Source organism: Apteryx mantelli, chromosome 3 (genome assembly GCF_036417845.1).
Source record: "Apteryx mantelli isolate bAptMan1 chromosome 3, bAptMan1.hap1, whole genome shotgun sequence".
Taxonomy (NCBI): Eukaryota; Metazoa; Chordata; class Aves; order Apterygiformes; family Apterygidae; genus Apteryx; species Apteryx mantelli.
Genome location: NC_089980.1, coordinates 129397491 through 129423551, shown reverse-complemented (window position 1 = coordinate 129423551; position 26061 = coordinate 129397491). Strand labels below are relative to the sequence as shown.

The window sequence follows — 26061 nt, the reverse complement described above, 5'->3', positions numbered from 1 at the left end:
TTGAAGGCCATTGACATTTCATTTTTCTACATCCAGAAATGAACTTAATGGGTTTTTGCAACTTCTTTCGTGAATTGTAGCATTCCTACCTCTAACTTCAGTGAGATTTTAAGCCAGTCTGTAATCATGGTGTTATATCTTAGTTTTTCCCTGCAGTTCCCAAAATGTTGATACTCTGTCCAACATGATTGATACAGAAATAAATAATTAAACAAATTACAGGCTTTGGAGATTTTGTCATCTTTGTGATTTTTTTTTTTTCATGCTATCCGCTCTAAAATATGATTTGTTTCCCTTTGGTTTTCTATAGTAGAATTTTGGCTTTTTGCTTGATTTTCTTGCAGGCAGCTGGGAAAGCTCATTTACAACATGCTCTTGACATAAGTCTGCTGTTTCTGTAAAATTTTCTGCTCAGACGAGACCTGGCATAGTTTCCTCCCTAGAAACCTTCTCTGCCGTGAAGACATTGCACTTCAGCTCCAGCTTTTTACATTCTGTTATGAAGAAATACTGTCTTTACTTGACTGAGGTTTTTGCTAAGATTGCAGTCTAATCCCAGATCATATATCTAACATGTATTTACTAGGTCCACCTGTTACTTACCCCTCTACCTTCAGTTTATTCCTTAGTGGGATTTCAGTTTTAAAAGCCAAGATCTTCCTCTGGGTCCAGAATACTCTTAATGCAGTATTCAGAGAGAAAGATACCTTTAAAAGTGACTTCATCTATCCAGTAGATCTCAAAATTACATGCAAGTGAATGACTGGTTCTTCCTTTAGAATTAAATCTAAGAACCTTCCCATTTTCCAGAAATTCTATTTTCCATTCTGGAAAATAAGCCATATTGCACTTTGCAAATTAATGCATTGGTACCTCCTTGTGTGCACTTGTTTCTTTAAGCTACTAACTTATTGTTTGTTTGTTTTTAGGTCATCAACATTCTTAGCTTTAGCATCAGGCTTGCGTAACTGGTAATTGGGGGAGTTGCTAGGAATATAGCTACAGCTTTCTTGCAGTCTTTGGGATTTCCCCCACTTAATGATGCTTATAAAGTAAATACCTCTTTTTAATAAAACAGAAAGAATTTGTGATGTTTTAACACTTTTGAAAAGATATTATCATATGGAGGCTACCATGTGGGTATGAATTAACAAGCTGATAGGGCATCACATGTAGGACCTCGTCCACCATAAATGCATCGGATAAAGCAAGTTCCAGTTTTAGAATGTCATCTTTTTTTTTTTTTTAATAGCTTTGGGTCTGTTTATAGTTGCTGATACTGTATAGGGTCTCAGGGGACCCTCAGCCACACCAGGGATAACATATCATGATTTTCTTGGCAGCTGCCTTGGCTTGCTGGAGTGTTGATGCTTCATGAGACCAACTTGGTGATAAAGTTGCGGTGCTAAATGGAGGGCCATGTGGTCTACCCAGTAACAGGCATAACTGGGTTTTTGAGACCTTTATAAAAGGAATGTCAGCACAAGCAAAAACTGAGGTGTGTGATTACCAAAGGAGAAATGAGATCAGAAGTAAAAATCAATATCTCATTGCCAGAAGTACAAAAAGTGAGATTTCTTTGCCTATTGTGTAGAGTGCTATAGCCCAACAACTGATGCTTTCACGACTATGACTGTTCTTGTAAAGGTTGCAATTGTGCCTGATACTCTCTTCTTTCATTTGCTGTTTCCTCCTCTTGAGAGTAGTGTGGAAATCAAAACTGAGTGTGCTGTAATAGCTGGATTATAATTATTAATGGTAATTAAGAAGAGCTTAATTTGATTTTTCTATAGTCACTATCACATTCTGAACTTTTTTTTTAAGCCAAAGTTATCTGTGAGATCCAAAGGTTGGTTAAAGTTGTGGTAGGCCTTCTAATCCATTTCTGCAGGGTGTTGATCACCCTCTTCATTACTAGCTTTGTATTGGACCAGTGTAGGCTTGCATCATTTTGGGGTCTGAAAATGTTTTCTGATTTCTTGATCACTTGCCCCCAAAACTCTCCTGAACTGTTCATGTCAGTATGCATGAAGTAGCTTGTTGGAACAAGGTTGATGGGGGATGTTAGGGAAGCAGTTTTTCTTTTGCAGTTGCTCTATACCACGACTTTAATCACTGGTACACATTTGCAGCCATTGATCCCCACTTTTCTCATTGCTGCTTGTCAGAATCATTAAACAGATCCATCTATTCCTGATTTAAATTCACAATCTGGATCTTTTCAATCTAAGACTTTTCCAATTCTTGGGTACTGCTCTGCTTTGCTGAAAAGTTATCTCAGTAATTGGTGGTTTATAATTTTTGGCACTGACAAGAGACTGTCCAGTACAAATTAATACCCAGAAATTATTCTCTTCCATGCTACCCTTCCTCCAGGGAGCACACATTTTCTTGGTGTTCATTAAATGGTCATTAGCCATAATGAATTACAAATTTTGTGATGATACTGTAGGTCCAGTTCTAAAACTAGGTTTCATACTACTTAGATCTATCCACGGTCCCCTGTACAGGGTCTCTATACAGGGTTCAGAAATGAAAACGGCTTCCAGTTTTCTTTCTGCATTTCTTCAGCTTTTTTTATCATTACAGTTCTAACCGTGAATAACTTGTGGCCTGTACCCCATTCCCACACATTTCACAGATACTTTTGCTGTCACCAGTGAAACTTCCCTAGCTGTTTTACTGCTCGGGGAGGGGAGGAGACAGGAGCAAAACAGACTGAAAGCGTTAGATTGCTAGATCACTAAGCGATCCCTGACTATGAGGCCTCCCAGTTACTTTGCTCATTTTAGATAAATGCAGCCTACTGTTTTGAGCTGCCTTAGGTATGCAGGGTTGGTTTTTATGGCATTTTAAAAGACTTTTCAGGTAACTACATTTCTTCATTTGATTTTTTGTACAGTGTTAGTTTTGTAGTTTTACTTGTTTTTACAAATAACACTTCACAGTTTTTATTTAATGCTTCAGAACTAGCACAAAATGGACTAGTATGTCCTTTCCATCATACATCTTTGACACAGATTTGTAGTTTAGAGTACGAAGAAATGTTTATATTTTATCTGCTCCTGGCTGCTTTTTTCATGCAGAATGGTTCAAGATTTGTGACCAGTGTCACAACAGCCTGCAGATTCTTAGGCCTACATTTGCTGTTTTTCTGTCAGAAATCTGGCTTCCGCTGTTTGTTGTTTGTCCAAAGAAACCTTAGATGACATCTAGGTAGTTCTTCCTTTCTTTTTTCTTTTTTTTTTTTTCTCCTTCCCTTATTCATCTATGCAGGTTTTCTACCAAGTCAGTCGGTTTCTTCCTTCTGCCTTCTAGTTTTTAGCTATGAACAGATTAGTTCCAGCCTGCAAATCAAAGAGCTTTGCAGGTCTGGATGATTCTGTTCAGGCGATAATATTTCAGAAATTGTTAGAGCTCAGAATCTAGCAGTTAGCTGTAGGGATCTCACTTTCTATATATTTTTCCAGTTATTCTTTTGCATTGGGGTGTTGAATTGAATCAAATAAGCTCACCAGTGTTGTGTGTGTGTGTGTGGTTTTTTTTGTTGGTTTGTGTTTTGTTTTTTTTAAGCTGGTGCAGTTAATCTGTGGAATACAACTACTTTGGTTTCTTGGATTTCTGGTCTGATCTTGATCACATTCCTTTTCTGACCTATGCAGTTATTATTATCTACTGTAGTCCTGAAGACCTCTGCTGCCTTTGCTAAGGTACTAGAAAAATTGCCTGAGATCCTTGTTGCAGCTCACTTCTGATCCTTTCTGGTAATTTAGGGTGTTGGTTTAAAGAAACCTCTAGGGAAAACTTAGTCCAACCTTCTGCTCAGACCAGAACTATTGCTTTGTTGGAGGTTTCCAAGACTCAGCTGGACAATAGAGATTCCACCACCTCTCTGAGATTTGTCTTCCAGAGCTGCTTTACCCTCCTAGCAAAGAAACTTTTCATAATGTCTGAACCTTTCAAGGTACAACTTGCCTCTTATTTTACCATCGGACACTACTGAAGAGAAGTTTGGCTCTGCTGTCTTTGGTTCTCCTTCAAGCAGTTGTATGTTGCTCTTAGATTACCCCTTCTCCTCCTCTTTGTCAGGCTAAAAAAGTGCAGTTCCCACAGCTTTTCCTCAGAGGTTATTTGCTCTAGGCTGCTGACCACCTTGACAGCCCTCTGTTTGACCATTTCCATTGCCCAGTATCCTTCTTGAACTGGGGAGTAGGAGAGAGAGGACAAAACTAGACTCAGTGTAGCAGGTATGTCCTTACCACTACTGAATAGAAAGGAAGGGTAACTTCCCTCAGATTGGCGGCCGTGCTTCTAATTCAGTCCGATATGCAGCTTGCCTTGTTTCTGTTGAGAGCACGTTGTTGTTTTTTATTCAGTTTGGCATCCATCATGATGAATGTGTCTTTTCAGCTGGGCTGCTGCTCAGCCAGTTGCTTCATAGCTGCTACTGAAGCACGATGTTCTCGGCCAGGTGCAGATCTTTGTACTTCTTGCTGTTGAGCTTCATAAGGGATTTGTTGGCCCAGTCCTTAAGTCTCTCGAGGGAACTTAACCCTCTGAATTGAAGCTCTTCTCTGGCCTCATCAACTGTCCCAGTTGATTCAGCGTTGTTTGCTGAGGCTTCATTTTTCTCATTATCCAGGTTTTTGAAGAACGTGTTGAGCTATATAGGCCCCAGTGTTGACGTGAGAGTACTCACGTTTGACATCCGACTGATAGCCAGTAATTGACTACTTTTCAAGCCTGTTGGTTCAGCTAGTTTTCAACCTATGTAAGTCAGTTTATTTAGCCTGCATTTCCTTAACCTACAAATGAGAAGTGGGAAGTGCTGTCAAAAGTCTTAATAAGTCAAGGTATATTGCATCTATTTCTTTCATTCATATAGCCAATCATTTTATCATAAAAGGGAAACATATTGATTGAGCATGATTTGCCATTGGTAAATTTGTTCCTTATTCTGAATTAATGTCTTTTCTGTGATGTGATTAGAAAAATACATGCTCTAATGATCTTTCCCAAGACTAAGCTGAGTCAGATGAGCCTGTAGTGCCTAGGTCCTCCCCCTTGCCTTTCTTGATTGAAACAGGCCATAACTTTAGTTTGTTTTGTTTTGTTTTACTTTTACTTTTTTTCCTAGCCATCAACAGCCTCCCCTGTTTGCCCTGATTCTTTGATAAACAGCAGCCTTGCAATTGCATCAATCAATTTTTTTTTTTTTTGGGGGGGGGGGGCACACTTAAGTGTATCTAGTCCAGTCTAATGAATTTGAATACATCCAGTTTCTATAAGTCATCCCTAAACTGTTGCTCCCGCTGCTGCCTGCCTCTCGCCTCCTCTAGCAATATTAGTGCACATGGAGGTTGGGATGCAAAGACTGCAACAAAAATGGTGCTGATGGCTTTAGCTTTTTGCACATCTTTTGAATGATTGACTCTCCCATTCATCAATGGGCCCACATGTTCTGTAAACATTCTTTTGCTTATAGCAAGTGTAGAATCCCTTTGTGTTACCCTCTGTGTCCCTAGCTAATTGCTCCAGCTGGGCTTCGCCTTCCTGATTTTGTCCCTAATGAGGAGAGTAACAGCACTGCTCATATACTTTGCCTGTGCTTGTTTCTGCATTTTATATGCACTTTTCTTGTATTTAGTTGATTACATTGATTTAGCCCATTGGGATTTCTGCTGATTTTTCGTGATCTTCCAGCCCAACAGGAGAGTTTCTTCTTGAGGATTCAGTATTATTTCTTTAAAAATCAACCAACTCTCCTGGGTACCTTTTCTTCTCTGAAAGCTTCCCAAGGGGATTTTATCTAAATAAGCTAAAGTCCTTTCTCCTTAAGTTCATGATCCTGACTGCTGCTTGTCATCCAAACCTTCTTCTGGATCCTGAACTTGATTATCTGATGGCTGCTGTACCCCAAGTTGTCCTCTGTGACATTTTCACCAAGTTTCACACCTTAATTATCTTTTCCCGGAAACGTCATGTTGTGTCCAAGAAAAAAAAAAACTTTATTAAATCCTTATATCTGTCTTTCATGTGACTGTCTCCTTGTACATTGCCCTGAATAGATATTGTAGATCAGACTAGAGAGCTCAGGTGAATAGAGATGCTATTAAAGATTTGTCGCTGTTAGGTAACACTTAAAATAATCTAGGCTGGAAAGGATCTCTGAAGGTCACTTAGTCCAACCCCTTGCTCAACTAGGTCAGGTTGCTGAAGGCCTTGTCCAGTCAAGCATTGAATATCTCCAAGGCTGGGGGTTCCGTAACCTCTCTGGGCAACTTCTTCCAAGGTTTAATCCCCATCATGAGTGGAAGGGGGAAGAGAAATAGGAATTTCCCTTGTTGCAACTTGTGACTGCTGTTCCTTGTCCTTTTGCTGAATACCTGTAGGAAGAGTGTCTCTGTCTACACATTCCCATTAAGTAGTGGAAGACTGCAGTAGGATCCCCACTGAGCCTTCTCTTCTTAAGCCTGAAGTAATGCTGCTCCCTCAACCTCTCCTCGTGCATCACATGCTCCAGCATTCTGGTCATCTCCTTGACTCTCTCCAGTATGAAAATGTCTTGCTTATACTGGGGAGCCTGAAACTGGACACAGTACTCCAGATGCAGTCCCTCAAATGCCACACCAGAGGGGAATAATCATGTCCTTCAACCTGCTGGCTACTCTCTTGCTAATGCAGCCCAGTATACGGTTAGCCTTCACTGTTGCAAGGGCACACTACTGGCTCTTATTCAACTTGTCTGCCAATGGCTTTTCTGCAAAGCAATTTTTCAGCCAGTCAGCCCCCAGCATATACTGCTACATGGGGTTATTGCATCCCAGGTGCAGGAGTTTCCATTTGCCTTTGAATTTCATGGTTTCCTGTTAGCCTGTTTTTCCAGTCTGTCAAGAACCATTTGAATAGCAGCCCTGCCCTCCAGTGTTTCAGCTGGTGTCTCTTCCTCCTCCTCCCAATTTGGTATCATGCACAAACCTGCTGAGAGGGAACTCTATACTGTTGTCCAGGCCAGACCCGATCCAATGTCGATCCTTGAGGAACACTGCTAGTAAGTTAGATTTTTCCTTTTTCTTTTGAAATTGCTGATCACAACCCTCTGAGCCCAGCAGTCCTGTCAATTTTCCACCCACCATACAGTCTGTTTACGTAGTCCATATCTCAGCAGTTTGGCTATAAGAATACTATGAGAGACAGTGCTGAAAGCCTTGCTCAAATTAAGGTAAATGGCATCTGGTGTTCTCCCTTCATCCACCGAGCCATTCATCTCATCATAGCAGGCAGTAAGGCTATTCAGGCATGATGTGCCCTTGATGAATCTATGCTGGGTGCTCCCAGTCTTTTTCATGTCTTTCATGTGTGTGTGGGTGAAACTTCCAGGAGGATTTCTTTGATACCTTCCTGGGAACTGAGATGAAGCTGACTGGCCTACAGCTTGCTGTATCCTCCATCTTGAACATGTACATGATGTTTGCCTTTTTGCAAATTTCAGGCACTGCCCCCAACTCGTTATGACCTTTCAAAAAAGATAGAGAGTGGCCTTACAATAACATCAGCAAGCTTCCTTGGCACCCCAGAATGCATTTCATATAGTCTTGTGGACTTGCATATGACAGGTTTGCTTCAGTATTCCCTTCTCCTTTATTTTGGTTCCACCACTATTTTCTGTAACTTGTCTTCTCCCTTGTGATACCATTACATCTATCACTTAGGCATCATCCCCCTGACAAGGTGCACCAACCTGTTTGTCCTGTGTTGTGATTGGATTGTTTGTAGGTCAAATCTTAATCCAGCATCTGGAAAGTGTGCCCACGCCTGCTGTATAATATCTCACTCAGGTTACATTATGCAGTGTTAACTAAGTTTGTGATAATTCTTTCATTAAACACTATTTTGGATACATATCAAAAATGTTGTGATTTCTAAATGATCTTTCAAGTTAAGCCTTGAGTCCAAGTAATACTATAGGACAGAGCAGTTGATATGCTGTCAGGACTGCTGCATAAATCATTAAGCACCATGTGTGCAAAGGAAGGTTGGCTTTACTATTACTTTGGACCAGTCTGCAACAAGGATGTATACAAAGAACCTAGTCATATGGCAGAAGTAATCTACTCCTTATGGATAACTCTCTTTCCAGAATATTGTCATCTGAAACAGTGACAGTAGGTGGAATCCAGATCAGTCATAAGACACCTAAGTATCGATGCTGGTGTGTAAATGCCTGTATGTCAGAGGTGTGTGTCTGAGTTCTCCTTATAGGCTTTATCACCAGTGATTTATCTCATCCTGAGGTTGAAACCTAGGGACTGATGCCATGGATTGCTCATTAATCAGGCCATCTACTGTAGCCTAGATCTCTCTATCCTGGAACAGGAGCTTGCCTCTAGGTAGACACCTGCATTAAGGGTGTGTTAATCTAGAGCTAAAGCTGTAACCAGTAACCTGTATTTATGTATTACAGCAAAACTTTGAGCCATGTCTGTCTTTACTAGGCCTTTCTTGTAATATTTTTTTTCATTGTTTAATGAGTTTATGGGAAAGGGCTTGGAGAGAAGGGAGAAAATATTCCATGGGAGGTAAAGGGGCCTGATTTCCTACAGTCATGTCTCTTTCTCTAGCTCTGTTCCCTTCCCCACCCCACCAGAGTGATAACCCTGGTGAAAATCCCACCAGTCATGTCTTCACTGTATTCTCTCCATATTTTTCTCTATTTGTGTTACCAAAGGCAAAAAATATAAATAATTCCTCCACAGTAAATAAATAAATAAAATACCCTTAGCTATTGTGTAGAGTTGATACTGGGAAACTTCTGGGATTATCTCAAGAGGGCAGCTTCTTTCAGAAACTTAGTAGACACGTTTGCGAGTTTTTTTAACTGTTCATCATTTTCTTCTCTAGTGTGCAGTCTTGCTTCCTGTTATTGCAATATCGTGCGTATTAGAAATCAGAAGATATGTTAAAAACTGAAACAGAGCCACTACAAGAGTCAGTGTGAAGCCAAAAAGCCTACCACTCCAATCTAAAATATATTACTTACCTTCTTTTTGTATTATTTAGTTTATGACCTTATCTTGCAAGTGCTACTTATGAATGAAGAATTGTCAGTGGGATTTCCCATTGGAGTTCTTCAGTGAAATCAGTCTCAAATGAAACTTTGTAACTGATTTTATTGGTCCATAATCAGAAACTTCATATGCAACCTACTTTTGTGAATAAGGACTTACAAATTTTGCTTCCTGGATTGTAAACACCTCAGAAAAGGACTGAGAGACTGAATATGTGTATTGGTTGTTGACATAACTGGGTTTTTCTGTCAGAGATGCTCTTAACTTCTTTCAGCTTTAAGTAATGAAGAATTAAATAATGCATTGCAAAATTTACCTTATTTTAGTTTGACAACCTTTGCTTCAATTATTTTTATTCTAGTCACTGTAAATTAAAAAAGGTAACATGGAGAATAATGAAGCAATAAATATGTCTCCTTCGCAATTAAAATAATTTGGGGGGGGGAGAGTAGGGAGGTGGAAAAAAGCTTCATCCAGAGAATTATGCTGTAATTGAAAGTATTTTGAAAGCATTGAACTCCCCTCCCTTCAGAAGCATTCTCTGTTTGCATTGTATTTTTTCTTTTTTTCTTTTCTTTTTTTTTTTTCTTCCTCCAAGTTACTTGAAGCTTTGTTTTAAATTAACAAAATCTGACTCCTCCGTATTGCACGTTGTTTAGCTCCAACCTTTCAAAACTTCAAATGCAAATTGAGGGAAGAAAGGAGATTTTGTTTCTACAAGTGCACTTTTTATGTAGTCAAGCATCATTATATACAGCTTAATTTCAGGTCTGCTCCTGTAGCACTGACAATTTTCCTGCCCTCCTCCCATAGCTGATCCTGGAAACTCTGGCTGTTTGGCTTTGAATTTCTTTGTTTCCTAACAGATGCTTCACCATACAAGTGGTATAGATGCTTTGAGAGTCTCTATTTAGAGTGTAGTGTTTTAGTACAATAGTTGAATAAGCTTGTTATCAGTAACACTTTGTACTACTTATTCTTCAATTTTCCGGCTCAAAACTTCACCAAGCAATTAGGAAATAGAACTTCGATCCTGGTACTCAAAAACGAATGGTTCTTTTTCACTTAGTAAAGAAATTTGAAAGGGTTAATGTTATTCTTAACTAGATATGTTTGATGTTTTAAAGATTATCGTGGTACACAAAAATATTACCCAGTTATTGCAGTATTTTCTGTTGCATGTCATTTGATTGTATGCTTATCTTGTTTGAATTCTGTCTCCTGATTCCATGTGGTGATGCATTGCTCCCGTATAAATCATAAACTAAATAATGGTTTTTGGACTCAGGAAAGATAGCAATCTTCTCCTTAAATAATATTTAGATGGTTGTGCTTCTGTATTCTCATTTCAAAATGAGGCTTACTAATAAGTTGTCTTGCAGTGGCTGCATGTTTGAGGGTTGAAAATTGCTGGTGTATAAGCCTTTTTTTTTTTTTCTGCTTACTATCTTGTTACATTTTTATCTTTATATAGCATGTATATTTCAGTCAACTTTAATGTCTCTACCCAGTACATCCTAAAAGTTAGACACTTTTTATCAGAAACAGATAGTTAAATTGGACAGCCTTTTCCATTATAGATAGTCATCTTTTGGATTAAAATTCATAGCCATTCCCACAAAATTTAACCAAGTTCTTCAGCCCTGCTTAAGACAGACCTGTTGCTGTCAGAAGCCTGAAATACGGCTCTTACCAGATTAGAGGTATTTTATAGACCTTAAACAACCCTCGCAGTTGTTGCGCGGAGCCTTGCTGACTTGCCGAGCACCGGTCTTGGTTGCAAGTGGAGCATGTGTGTAACTGTGCAGAAACAAGGGCAGGCTGCTGACTCTTCATTTGGTAATTGCACCTATTAGCCCCTGGTAAATGCTCATTTTGGCAGATGCTCGTGTGTGTCATAGTTCATCCTGATGACATTTGAATTCATAACTAGTCACTTGATGAGGAGACTGAGGAGACTTTTTTTTTTTTTTTTAAACTAAAGGGGTGATGAGGGAGTGTGGTTAATCAGCCAGTTCCAAAGTGATATTTTAGCAGGACACGAGCACTTTGTGTATGATAAATATTTGAACTGATGAATGTGATGCCTTTTTTTTTTTTTAATGCTGTAGTGTACTGTTTTATTTCCCATCATTACATTTGGGCAACCAAATAATTTGAGAAAAGCTGTGCAGATGGACATAAAAATCTGCTCAAGTTGATCAAATCTTGAATAGCTTTCACCTTCAAAGACTTTTCCTTTAATTCTTTGAAAATTTCTAGAGAAGTGAGTTCTGCTGGAGTTAAGTCAGAGATCCCACCTGCTGCTGAGAGGCATCCTAGTGGCTAGCCCGTCTGCTGTGGCCTCAGACCTTTGCTGCTGCTGTTGTACTTTGAGGCACTATGTTCCCATAGTTGGGGTCTGTACAGCTTCTGAGGACATTCGTGCCACAGTTCTGCTTGTTAGGTGGTTCTTCTTATGTTTGCTTTCCAATAGGTCTCACTTGGATCTTTTCACTAGACAGAATAAACAAATATAAAATTATTTGCCCTTAGATAGAATAAGCATTATAGTCCAGTTCATCACCATATATTTTTATGACAAAATATGAAAGATACTTTCCCTCACACAGTAATGATGTGTATAAACGTCTACAGCCTATTAAAGCCTCAAATATTGAACTGAGCTTCTGTTTACTAGGGGTGACAGCTATTGGGGGAGAGGGTTGTTTTTTTTAATTATTCTATGGTTAAATTGGGGAAGGTGTAATGGTACAGAGCTAGCTAGGTAAATATTTGCTGGTACCTTATAATATTATCTTACTCTGTCTAACAGCAAACATGAGGTCGGAAGAGCCAGTCCCATTACATGAAGAATTTATTTACTGTTGTGGAGCTGCTACGCATGTCTTAAAGTGCGGGCCCTGGAAGGATCTCTCAAAAGATGAAAGTAAAAATCTACCAAGGCTGCTATTCATGATTATTCCTGGTAAGTGTTTTTTTGTGTGTTTTTGTTTGTTTGTTTTTAAGAAGTCTAGAAATGTGATGAAGTGGAATGGGAATGCTCGATTTTAATGTGTTTAAAAAAAAAATCACTAGCTAAATTGTAGAATTTGGCAGATAGGTATGCCTAGAAACTGATAGCCTTGTAATGGTGTAATTTCTTTGTTATATTTGATTACAACTGTTATCCGTACCAGTGCCTTAAGTTAATAAAGCTGAGAAATTAGGATGTCTCATTTGTTTACTGCGTGATGTTTGTTCACTGACAGCATCACTTTTTTTTTTTTCTTGGTCTCTTTCCCTTTATCTCTTGCACATTAAAGTGGTCCTGCGACGTCAGCCTTGTATGCCTACTCGAAGATGAAAGTTGCAATATTTAAGAGACTGTTAGATACAGTAATTTTTTTTAAGTATAGGGAATGATTATTAACTTAAATTTTTGCACTTGAATGTCTATGATAAGCCTCTTTAAATAAATGAGTGTCATATATGTCTCAGTTACATTTAAAGTTTGTCATCTTAAAATGAAAGTTTTACACTTTCTTATACTCTAAGTTGAAATTAATGGGGAAATCCTCAATTCATTGAAGTCGGTAGGAGTTCTGCTATTAGCAAAAGTAGGCTTGAGCCTAGCCAAAGCACAGATACTGAGACTATTTCACTGGTTTAGTAGAGTTTGTAGATTTCTAATGCTTCCGTTCTGGTTCGATGCATTTCCTGCAAAACACTTCTGTGGAGACTTCACGTGATATATTAACTAGATGGATATCCAGAAATAGACATCAGGGCAATGTTCAGAGTGCTTCTGTTTGTTTGTGTGTGGTCCGGAACCTTTAGAATACGGCTGATTTGTGTTTTTACTCTTATTTTCAGAATTATGTTGGTAACAAGTTGGAAGCTCTCTGTTTTGAGAAGACAATTTAAAAAACTCAACAACAACACAACCCTTAGTCTGCTAAGAAACTGAGTTAGGAAATAATGAATGATGGTGAGGGTACTTTCTGGTAGGCAGTAACCAAATAGAGTAGCTGAGGCCTCTTGGCTTTCCCTCCAGCATTTAACAACCATTTAGGTTAAGGGACTAGGAACAGGAGATTATTGTTGCTAGCATAAACCAGAAAGCAGAAAATCAAAGAACTTTTTACATGTAAAAGTAATAAGTTGAATGACACTATTGTGGACACTGTTTTATTTACAGTGCTTGTTATCGTCTAGCAATTACAGATTGACCACAGAACGACCAAGATGTCATTTTAACCCTTCATTTAGTGATTATATAATAAGTAGGTTTTTATTGCTCTTGAGGTGATCATTATATATATTTTTTGACTTGCAGTGCAAATATTGACTGAGGATAAGCTGATATCAATGTTTTCTTTAAGGAGTAATAAATATTGATGTTCAGGAAAGCAAGGGTGTGCTTATGAGTATGCTGACAGAAGGAGAGAGATTTTTTCCCAAGGTACTGCTCAACACATTGTTTCCCTTTCTTTCAGATCTTGTGCATTTTCCTTTTTCTTTTCTGCTCTGATCTGTCTTGTCATACCAGCTCCCTCCTTAATCCTTCTTTCCTATTCACCTCTTCCTTTTGCTCCTGAACAGTTTGTATTTTAATTGTGATTGGCTTCTTGCCCTTGCAGTGTTAGCAAGGGTAATACTGAGGCAGGTCCTGCTCTCCCAAATTCTAGACGTGTTTTTATTTGTGTTCAAGATTTTCTTCCCCACTGAGAGCTAAAAGCTTTTCTTTTAAAGAAAAAGATTTCTGCCTCCAGGAGCTGGATTTGCAAGAACAAAAGAAAACCCCACCAAATAGTATGTGATGCATAAAATCAATAAAAAACTAGTTAAAAACTAGTTTTTGGCAACATTGCCCTAAAATCTGAAATGCCTATAGCTTTCTAGTACAACTGCAAATACTTCCTTTAATGTCATTTTCCCCTTGAAATTGCAGTAATGACCTGGGGTTGTGTTCCTGAAGGGCCTGCCTTCCACTCCAGTATCCTTGCCTGCCACCTTAGGTTCGCTTTGGCATATGATGAATTAGGCAAGATTTTATTCTGTCCCAAGAGAGCATCTTTATGTGGCCTGAACATCACTGAAGGAAGAAGTCCTAAAAGCTACCGAAGCAGGCAGAGCATTTGACTTGACTTCTAACTTGTTTGACTTGTTAGTACTCAAAACCACTCAAAGAGGGTATATGTTGAAGTTTGGAAAAGCTACTGCTATTATTCTGAAGAAAGCTTCTGTTAGTTACCCCATGTAATAGTGCTGGTTTTATTTCTGCTTCCTTGTCTTTTCTGCTTTTTCCCCACTTGCAATTTGTTGAAGGTTCTAGTTGTGTTGCTTCACACTAAGTCATTTTAGGAGAGAGGCTGCATCTTGTGTGTTTGTGTGGTTCCTCTTCCTGATCAGGAAGAACTGAAATAGCACTGGCAACAATAAATAAATGGAAAGTGTTAGGAAAAGAATTTACAGCATTAAATTGTATACCTGGGAACCACATTTCTCTTTTATGCTTTCCTCTGTTTATTCCCTAACAATGTGTAAACACAAAGAAGCTTTTTAACGCTTCTGACAATCTGACTAGGATCTTTAAGGGTTTTTCCCCCCCTCCCTCTTTTTGTATTTTTCCTGTCCTGTAAAAGAAATGTTTCATTTACTGGCATGCTTTTGGGAAAAATCATATCCTGTCTGACATACCTTACCTACAAAAATAAAGTGTATCTAGTAATATATATTATTGCTAGTTGATATTTAATTTTGAAACTGGATCAAGAGAGTTGGCTTTTTATTTTTTAAGGTATTTACCTAGAATGACTTGGTTTAAGCTTTTTGTTCTTATATGTGTTACTGTGAGATGACTGCCAAGTCCCTTACAGTTGCAATGTTGCAGTTTCTTATTAGAAGAGCAAACCTAAACCCCCTCTTACCTCAAAAATGTGGTGAGGATAAAAGCATGATGTTGCAGTTTCCATTGTAGATATCAAAATTCATGAGTGAATCAAGCCAAACATAAGACCTAAGCTCCTTGCTTTGACTTGCAGGGAGTTAACTGGAAACTGGCATAAAATAATGCAATTTTGCTTCTCATAAATCAAATGCTGGTGCCTCTCACTTTCTTTTTTCTGCTTTGGTGTATGCCTCATTTCTAGCCTTTAGGGAAGACTGTTATTGGCTGGACACATAAAATGCAGCCCTGGGAGAGATCTGGACAGATGACCCCATCTGGCAACATATTGTTATACCTAAACTGTAAGAATTAGATAGCATTCCCCTCATGCTTTTGTGACTTCCCGAGTATGAAATGCGGAGCCCTTCTGGAGTCCAGCAATTTTCACGCTTGAAAGGCATGTATTGCTAGTCATGGTTCTTTGTGAAATGAAGGAAAGAAGGGCAAAAGGATAGCTCCATACGGGTCGGTGGCAGAAGAATCCAGGCTAGGACAACTCTCCCTCAAAACGGAGAGTATGGGCAGCCAAGTAATCACTGGTCTGAACTGAGCATGGTTAGTCCTACTGTACCTGATGGATTGTTCTGCTTATTAAAGTGACCTGGTACATGCTTTTCCACTCTTAAGGAAATTCAAGCATATGATTTTCTTTGCTTGTAATCAGATGATACAGTGGTGCTGGGGAGGGTCGAATATAGAACGGAAAGGTAATAAAAGTCTCCCCTCCTGCGGGAATCTAACTGTTGCAAAAGATTTGAGAATATATTCTGCGTCTTTGTGTCCTTTTCACTGTTTAGTCAAATTTTTTCATAATGGGGGAGATTTCTTTTTGCTCTTGTTTATAAAAACAAAAAAAAGTGATGGGGCGGGGAGGAGGAAGCTGTCTCCAAAACTTTCTTTGACTCGGAAACTGATGGCAAAATTTCTATTGACTTTAAATGAGGCAGGATGCTGCCTCCCAAGAACTGATAGCTAACTATGCCTGATGCAACTAAAATACAGGAAGTTCAGTGGAGTTTAATCTCATTTAGTTACAGCAAGCAAACATTTTTATATATGCCTGTCTCTATATACATTTATAGTAAAATTTTACAGTTAAAGTATGCTTAACATGTACTTTTTTGCTCGGTAACCTTTTTTTCCCCTGTGTAAGCAAAATCTGTGTGTTAGGAGTAGTATTGTGTTTACTGAATTAATTACTGTGTAAAAGGCATGATTTGTCCTCAGTCCTGAATACATGTATATACTTGTCTATCTTTACTAATACGAATTCTTTTCTGTTAAAACCAATGAGATTTACTTATGAGAGTAAAATTAAATGTATGCTAGTTGAAGAATCAGGTCCATGGTTTTCTGGAAATGTAAGCGTTATGGAAAGGACAGGTATTGCTTTTTTCCCCTTATGTCATAAAGGTTTATTTTTTTCCTTTTGCAATGTTTGCTAAGTGTAAAATTAGCAATGAAGTATAAAATCTACTACAGCAATATTTAACACTGCTTGGGTTCATTGGAAACCAGGATCCACAGAGCGTAATGGATTTTTTTTGTACTGTTTTAAGAGTATCTGTCTATTTGTGTCTGTGTATTTGTGAAACATTTAACTTTGTAAATAAATACAGTACAAATTTTAAAACCACTGTGCTGTTTAGCTAAACCATCACAAAGTTTTTCTTGCATTTCATTGTGGGAGTACATTGCCATACCATCCTTCCAGACATCATAACTTTTGCTTCTATTGCTGTAAAGTGTGCAATTTTGTTATATGCAGTCTTGTACTCAGGAAACTTAGTTCACGGTTGATAATGTGTAATGTAAATAACTTTTATTTGTGGTAAAGCATGCTACATGAGTTTAGCTCATTAATATAGAGAAATATTTTCAAAATTCAGTTCTTTGGCATGCATGCAGAGTACTCCCTATGCTTGCCAAGTTTTTTGATCTGCCTGCTTGCAGTTTGATTGCAGCTGGGTTATTGGATCATTATACTGTTTTACCAACTCATGCAGTGACTTGGTGTTTCAGTCCTCATAGACTTTAAACACACACTTTTTAAGTACAAAGATTTAATCTTATGAGCTAATCTTCCAAGTCAAGAGTTGCTTATGGCTTCCTGCACAACTGAAACTTGTAGGGCACTGCAGCTGTCTTTTGGGACTTGGATTCTCGTCTTCTCCTAGGAGTAGTTACATGTACTTCAGCAGAACTACTGTCACAAAGACTACTCAGCTATCTTTCAACAGTGAAAATACTGCAAACAATTTACCCAGATTATGAAAAGTGTCTTTAATGTGTTTTCCCTTGAAGTGAGACTTCCTGCTTGCTTTAAAGTCTTCGAAGTTCTGTTTTTGACTGTAATGTAGGGACTCTGAAAAATTTTTGACACATTATCTGGCTTTTTTTTCCACCTGCTGTTTTGATCTTTACCAATCATCTGCATCAGCATATGCACAAGAAAAGCTGAATCACCGTGTAATAATATTTTGCATTAAAACTAATTTCATAGCCCTGAAGCTGAATTCCTTTGTGTTTTGTTTTGTTTTTTCCTCCCACTAAAACAGCTTTTCCTGAAATTACCTCTGCTGAGCAGTCGTTGGAATGAATAGTTCTTCAGAGGTCTACTGAAGGAACTACTACCACCACTAAGACTCAGGGGTTTGCTTATTAATAGAAGGTTTTGTTGCCTGATTCTACAAAGCACACAAAGCATGCATTTACTGTAATTCTTTCTTAAGTAAGACTTTAGGGTATGCTTTAATTTAAACAAAATTCATGTGCTTAAATGTGCTTGTTGATATGTAACCTGTATGTTGTAACTACTCATCAGCAAGGACTGCATTGGATCTAATAAGGGGTCGTAGTATCAGCAAATTGGGTTGCAGTATCTAGCTTCTGCATACCTTGACCAGAATGTAATCCAGAATCCTGTATGTCGAATGTTGGTATCTAATGCATGAGCAAACCAACAAGAAGAAAAAAGAGCAGAACTGTGCGTGTGAAGCGTAATCTGATTTTGGAGTAGAGACCATTTGAGTCACTTGAGGAAGGTTCCCCCATCCTCTTAGACTCTAGTTTTTTAAACCAGGTGCCATCATTTCCTCCCCCAAGGCAGAGCAGTATTCACCATTTGCTTTAAAATACAGCTGGAGGAAGGAGGAACGCTACTGACAATGAACGGAGAGGGTAGGAGGAAATATGACTTTTTAACTCCTAGGCACAGGAGTTCTGGGTGGAGCATAAACTCCTTGGTGTTTGTGTGGTCAGTAGCCAGGGATGGGCACTGCCACAGGGTGATCCTGCCTACGGAGGAGTCGGACTCATGGGCTGGCCTTCCAGGCTTCCTGTCCAGAAGGGACAGGGAGGGCCCTGTCCAGGCAGGGATTCTGATCTGGTGTGGTTTTGGGGTACCCTCAAAAGGTAGTATTAACATGTGGATGATCTTAGGTAAATACTTGAATAGATCTATCCACTGTTTCAAGAGCTGTAATTTAAGCTACCCTTTTTTATTTGACTTCACGGGCCCACTGCACGTTAAGTACCTTAACACTGAAATTACGTTTGAGTTGTCTGGTACCAAATAGAACTAAAAATTGATAAGGAATGAAATATGGTACTTAAACGTAGTATGGAAAGAGTATGCCAGAAGATGGAGCTATTTTAAAGATTAGAATAAATGTTATATTGTCTTGAAGTTTTTTGCTGTAATAGCCAGCTATACGATGTACTAGGCAGGCTTCAGGTATTGTCTGAATGCATATATAAGCATTGACTATTTCTCTACTGTATGTATATCAAATTTTTCTATATGGATGTGTATTTTCAATCATATTAACATTGTGCTCTATATATTTATCTTAACTGATCTCCATTAGTATAAGTTACAGGGAATTGCATGCACATTCCATTAGCTATGCTTATTTTCACCATACCTTTCCCAATAGAGCAGTGCTGCTATTACCAATCCTCAGCTGAGGAAATGAGATGGAGAGGAACAGGAATTTATGTGCTCAGAAATTAAGGTGATGTTATTTAATATACTTGGTGCAGGGAATCAACTGGAGAGCCTTGTCTTGGCTTCTTTGACAAGTCATGTGGAGAATTAAGTACCTCAGAATAGCAGTTACTCAAACTGGCACACTTCAGTTGTGTTCGGGGCTAATCAGCAGGAAACAGAGGAGAATGTCTTAGTCTTGCATCTAGAATTCTGTCCTGAAGGGAAATGTCTATATTCAAAGAACTGAGCAGGATCTCCTCTTGTGTGTGCACGTAGGGTGTGTTGTTGTGTTTTTTTTTTTTTTTTTTTGTTTTGTTTTGTTTTTTGTTTTTTGTCTCAGATAGCTATAGGTTAGGACTTGAAGCAACCACTTGATGCCTGAATGTATTACTTGCCTGCTGGGCTGCTCTTCAGGATGGCTCTGGGAAAGCTAGCTGGTGTACCTAAACCTGTCGAGGTCATCTTTTCCTATATCCCACCTGTCTATGTAATGATCTTGGGTGATAAACATCAAGCAGTCAGATCCTTCTTGGAAAGCTTCTACCATTCCTTGTTGTATTAGCAGGTGAGACTCTTAAGTAGTTGAACCTCCAGTTGGGTTTGGACAGTCTGTAAGGAGAGTGTGGGTGGCAGGACTGGGGTGTTGGCAGAGCTCTTGCTTTCAGGTAACTTTTAGAACAATCAGCTAAGCTTTAAAGCAGACTTGCTGAGTCTAAAGTAGTGTGGAAGTTGAAAACTGTTTGTAGAGTGTGTATTAAGACCCACCAGGCACTGGAAATCTAAGAGTCTAATGCTTGGAGCACTTAGAAAACTTCCTAAGGCCATATTTTCACAATCCAAAATGTTTGTCAACAATACTGGCATAACATATTCCTGTTCCCACCGCGCTGTGCCACTCCACCCCTCAGCTATGCCAGAACAATAGTTTGAGAGATCATGCTGTGAATTAAATAAATACATACATTTATTTCTAGGGTCTTTTTTTTAAGCTGTAGCAGTTCCCTGTTTGTGTTCACAGCGTGGCCCCACAGAGTTGTGCTGGTGTAATTCAGGGGCTGGAGAGCCATGGTAAGGGGGTTGGAATGACAGTCGAGGAAGAAGGTGGGAGTTCCTTCAACTGGACTTACTGCAGAGCTTTCTGTTGTTAAATTATGGTGTCAGTCCGTAATGCACAGAGCATGTATGTGTGTTCATGTGCTCGGTCTTGAGACTTCTCTGGAAGGAGCTGGTACCCCAGCAGTCACACCAGGTGGTAGTGATTCACTGAGAATGCCCCTCCCTTGTGACTTCTGCTTTTGTTTACACACTGACTTCAGATGAAGCTACTAATTCTGTGGCTTTGACCCTGAGTTCTCAGATTTTGACATGGGGAATTTGTATTTCACATTGCTTTGACAACATTTTTTCCTGAATAAAAAGTTGACAGTGGGAAAGAAGGTTTTCTTACCTTCTGGTACCAGATATATGTGGTGAATCACAAACAATGAGAAGAGATGACACTAGATTTCATAGCTCATGTAGTGTAGTGATCTAGGTAAAATCGTCTATATAGAGAGAAAGTTAACATGTTTTTTCCCCTTCCCCACAATAACAGATCAATAAAGCAAATAAGGTGATAAGAACACAGCTTTATTTTACAGTGAGACATAAATACAGCAGAACACTTTGGATTGACATACTTGCATGGGATGTCTATTGCACGTGACTATATTTTATCAATCTGTGCTGTTGAACAGGAGCAAAAACCATCAACCCCCTCACCTTTCTAATGCTTCCAAATCCCCTTCCTCCAGCTTTTCTAGACATTTATCACTAATGTGAATATTCATGCCCATGGACTTAATTATGTGGTCAGTCATTGTTTTCAGCTGCTCGTGTGATGTACTTTCTCAGATGACAATGCATATATGGTACTGTTAACTTTCTATCATTCTAACTTCACCCAGGCCATTTTGGCAGACCTCAATAGGTGGAGTTCCTAGTGGTTTGTGATGCTTTAACTTTCATGCGTAGATTATCTTGTCCGTTCATTATTTCTGCTTTCTGCTTTTTGTAAAATGAGAATAGTGAAATCTTCCTGTGTCTAGTGCTTGAGGATTTGTCGATGAGATGTGCTATTTGGACTTGACTCAAAGTTCCTATTTATTTCAATGAGCTAAATAGTTTGGCTTCTTGAGAAAATTATTCTTGGGAGATAATTCTGATAGGTATGTGCCTATTGGATTTCTACTTTTAATCCCCATAAAACTTTGAACGCATCAGTCAGTATTAACAAAATCTTGCTGAGAGGAGGAGGACTCAAAGACATTAAAAAATAAGAGTTTGGATAGAAGATAGATACCCTGATAGAGTACTTTCTGAAGGAAAGGTATACAGCTATCCCATATGAGATATCAGAAAAATGTACTTTTTAGGATACTGGACTCCGTTATTTTTGTTGCTTATGGGCTACTTGTTTGTGAGTAATATTTTAAAATATGCTGACAGTTGTGCTTTGTTTACTGGGTCATCCCACGAGCTTCCATTGTCTTTAGAAAAGAAAAAAAAAAGTTTCATTAAAAATAAAAAACTTCCTCATGCAAAGAGGAGCCTATATGTCAGATCCAGGCTTGGAATATGCCACTTTTGTTGAATTTTCCAGTGCTCCAGAAGTACCTCTGATGGGGGTTTGGCACACTTGAGATTGTCATGTTTGAGGAGGCAGAGTAATGACAGGGTGGTTGAAGATCCAGCTGTGCTTGACAGTATTTCACTCTACTAAATCTGGGTGGCAGATGTTATAAATGAAGTGACTTACTGAAATTTCTCAATCTGTAGGCTTCTCTCAATGTCCTTTCCCTGTTAATGAGGTGCTCTTTTTATACTGGGAGAATTCTTTGGAAACAGCAGTCCTTTTGGCCAAACTGGGCCACACAGCATAATCAGGAAATAATCCCTCTCCTATAATATTCAAAGCTTGAATTGTCCTGAATTATGGAAATGTTATGTTCTAGGGTATGTAGTTTCATTTGCCTTTTAAAAAAAGGATAAATTTCTAATCATGTGAGGTCTGAAGCAGAAGGGAAGAAGGACCTGCTAAAGGAACTGTCTGTGAGGGAAATTCAGTTTTTCCTTGTGCATCATGTACAGGTAATTCAATTAAAATTTTTAAAGCAGTATATAATGTACTTCCTTCCTTCCTGCTGCTAGTGGAAATGCCTGAGCTGATGGGGATTTGTACTGATATTAAATACTTTGACCTAGTGATCTCTTTAAGGGTTACAAAAGGTCAATCCTGTACCTCCTTTCAGGTCTAGTTAGCATGCAGACTCATTTACATCCAGATAGTAGTCCCTGTGCATCACTGAAGCTATATTGGAGATAAATTTGACCCATTACGTTCAATATCTAGGTTATGACAAAATAGCAGAGGTAGAAACTCAGTGAGTCATAGCTGTTGGTGTATCATTTTCTTGTACGTGTGTGCTGTAGAATTTCACACTGGTTTCCATTATTGAACAGTAATCTCCGGTCATTCTTGGTGGATTTAAAAACTCCCATAATAATAAATATGTGTTTACATAATGCCTTTCTACTGGAGACTGGTCAAATGTCCAGAACCTATAAGGTTCAGATCTTTAATATCTGTTATCACAGCCTTCTCTTGAGGCAGAGGCTCTTTGCAGTAGGTCTTAAATGACTAAACATCCATGCTTGTGAACAATGACATACTTCTCCTGTGTTTGTGAAGGATGAAACAGTGTTTGAGTTGAAAAAGACTTCACAGAACATCTGCTCAGGACCAGTACTAATATCCTTGTTACCAGTTCTTTTTCCTCAATCAAAAATGCAGTGGTGTTAACGCTAAGAATTTTTTTCTGAGTTTTGTGGATTAGTAGATCTTGGGTTTACTGCTTGGTTTATCATATGTTGTCTTACCATTTCTGAAAACTGATAACAAATACAAAATCACCTTAAACCGTTCCTTTCAAATGTTGCATTCTCTTGATGTTCTTTACTCACACAGTAAATTTTTTTCTTTCTGCAAAAGTTGCAGACATTTTCAGACTTTTTTCTGACATTAATTGTGTTCATGTTCTCTGTAGCTTTGTTTCCTGTTTATAAAATATTTTATATTAAAATCTATCTTGAAAATAAAAAAAACCCAAAGTCTCAAACCTATACTTTTCTTTTCTCGTGCCTCTGACCAATGGTACAGGGTAGACAAATCTCTAATACAGATTTGCAGTTGTAACTTTTGGTGCCTTTTGAATTTGTTTGCTGCCTACTTGTATATTATTCAAGAATGATAGAATCTGCAGACCTATTTATCTGCACGAAACAAATAATCTGTGGTTTTCTTATTTTTGAATTGTTGTTCTTCTCTTTGTCTTTCCTGCTGATGTTGTCTCATCAAGGTTTTGTTCTGTTACTCAGATGTGTTTCAGAAGCTTTGCTGTGAACCCATTTGACACCAAGTCCCATGTCCCTCTTCTGCACACTTCCTTTGTTCTGCAGTTTTCTTTCACAAGGAACTTGTTCTCTGTTGGTTCAATTCTGCTTCCACTGAAGTTGACTACAAATTTCCCACTGGGTCTCGCTGCAGCCTCTTCGTGAAGATCAGTCATAGTACCTCTTGGATCAGACAGACCAACCACATCTAGGAGTGTTAAAAACAGTTATATCTGTTTTTATCTGCATAAGCAGATACTTAAGATACTTTGCATATGCAGATGTGCACCAGGAGATCTAATTAAATGTTTTATCTTTTCATCTACTATGGAGAAAATGGAACTTTAATCTTAACTTTCTTCCAAGAACCAGTAATTATAGGAATTATGAAAAAAGTATTAATAAAATTAAATTGTTTATGTATGTGTCTTACCTGGTTGAGACATTAGAGGGTAAATATTGAAATATATCTGTGAATTTCATGGTGCATTACACCATTGCAATACTACTTAACCACAGTCAAAGTCCAGCAGGTCTGCAGTGAGCAAAATCAGGATTTCAGACTTTAATCTGCCTAGATAGATGCTCTTAATCTTTCATATGAGAAAATAGGTATGTACTGTCCTGCTGGGAATTTTTGTTCACAATCCTCCAGCACAATTGTCACTTTGGTGCAAGCAACTGTCCTGTTAGTTTAGTTCAGGTTTATTAGGCTATCCATGGGGTCCCTTTAAAGGTGAACAAACCCACATTTGTCCTAAAGGTAGAACAGTATGAGATAGAGAACAGCAGGAAAGATGATTTGCTCTGTAAAATGTATTTAAAGAATGTGTATAATAAAATCTTATATGCAAGCTTGATAGCTCTATCAAGACTAAAACCTACATATATAAAGGGAAAAAATGAGATCTGTTCTTGGAAAAAACACTGTAATAAGCTATGTTACAGCAGGCACCTGGTTGAATCCTTCTGAGAGTCCCTGTTTTCACAATTCAAGCAAATATATTAAGTCTCTTTCCAGCCAAATTCATTATTCCAAAGTTACAGAGGATCAGACAGCAATTTAACATATGGTTCTGCATAAGGTCCTTGTAATTGTTTGCTCTTTGGCTGATGTTGCTTCTCTGGTGTACAGCCTATAAACAGAATACAGAACGACGAATTTCAGTCTGAGATGTGCAAACAGGTGAAAGTTTAATTGACATGAGTTTATCATGATCATTCAAATGCTATTTGACATGTTTCATTTGAAATTCCTTGACCCTACATGTCATGGAAACCTGCATGTTTCCTTTTAAGGCCTGATCCTCAGCTGCGGTGTCAGTTTCTGCAAGTTTTTCCCAAGGGTGAGAACATCATTGTGTCTTGTGCATGCTCCATTTAAATCCTCCTGACATCTGCGTGGGCTGCTTTCCGTTCATTAACGGAGGAGAGTTGCATCTTCTTCCATGGTGGTTGGTCAGAAGCCAAAGGCAGATTAAGTTTCCTTGAGCAAGGAACTTGTCAATTAGGTTCTCCAAGTTGGAGCTGGAAGCTTTGGCAGCTCTGCGAAGAGGCAGTTAGTGTTATTGCCACAAAAATGATTTTTTTTTTGTGTGGTCCTGCTGTGCACCCCTGGATTTCAAGCTTGATTTATGGCTGCTCATTTAAAAAAAAAAAAAAAAAAAGTCTGCATTTGGTTTTGTTGCAGCAGATTATCATGTAAATACTGTTGCATATGTACTTAATACTGAAACTGTGAATTATTTCTAAAATTACACTCATGGTAATTGCTGGCATATTTTCCAGTTCCTCAAAGTTCTCTGTAAGCCCACTGTTGGCTGGGTATTTCCCTTCTATTCATGTAGCTCCTTCTATTCTTTACGGTCCTGCTGAGGTCCCAAAGGAGACAGCAACTGTTAGAGCCAGGCATGAAGCACCACAGCTGAATGCCAGCTACTGCTGCTGCAGATGGTCAGACTTCTGGAGACACGACTGAAGACCCTGGGGAATGCCTCACAGGACAGTGCACAAAACCCAACAGCTTGATTTGGAAGAAGGTGCAAGAAGCCTTGTAGTTAGCTGTTTTGGATGATTTAGCTACATGTAACTTTTTTTTTCCTTCATTCCCTTCCCCCCTTAGCCTTCACGGTATCCTGCTTAAATCCTTTTCCTTTTAGACATCCTGCCCAGAACTTCTAAGAATTATTTTCATTTTGTGCTTTAGTCTCTGTTTCATTTGATTAAGATACGTGTGTGTGTGTGTGTATATATATATATATATGTATATACATATATGTGTGATCTACCCCTGTCAGGAATGGGGGGCGGTGATTCCTCTGTGTTTTCAGGTTAGAAAACAAGATACACATCAAGAGTTTCACAGTCGTGGTTCACACTGTATGTTCCTCAGTAAATCTGGGGTGGTTTTTTTACTGTAGGATTATCTCATACTAGTGTTCTCTCAGTTAAAGTTTACATTTTACATTAATATTTTCTATTGCAGAAGAATTCACAGTGTTTGAGAACTTGTAAGCCACAAAAGCTGTCATTGCTCTGGGGATTATTTATGGTCTATGACTTTTTAATGAGCATTACATATATGTTTTGCATTAAGAATTAAGCAGTTAGATTGAATTGCATTGATGGCATACTGTATT

The 26061-nt window shown here is 38.5% G+C and overlaps 1 protein-coding gene across 1 annotated transcript in view; it reads left to right on the top strand.

Moving 5' to 3' along the window:
• The window catches only part of LDAH (lipid droplet associated hydrolase), a 132910-nt gene that overhangs the window by 5072 nt on the left and 101777 nt on the right, over positions 1–26061 (top strand). Inside the window, exon 2 of the mRNA XM_067294346.1 lies at positions 11884–12036. Within this exon, the coding sequence (XP_067150447.1) occupies positions 11884–12036 (153 nt within the window). The remainder of the gene's footprint in view (positions 1–11883; positions 12037–26061) is intronic.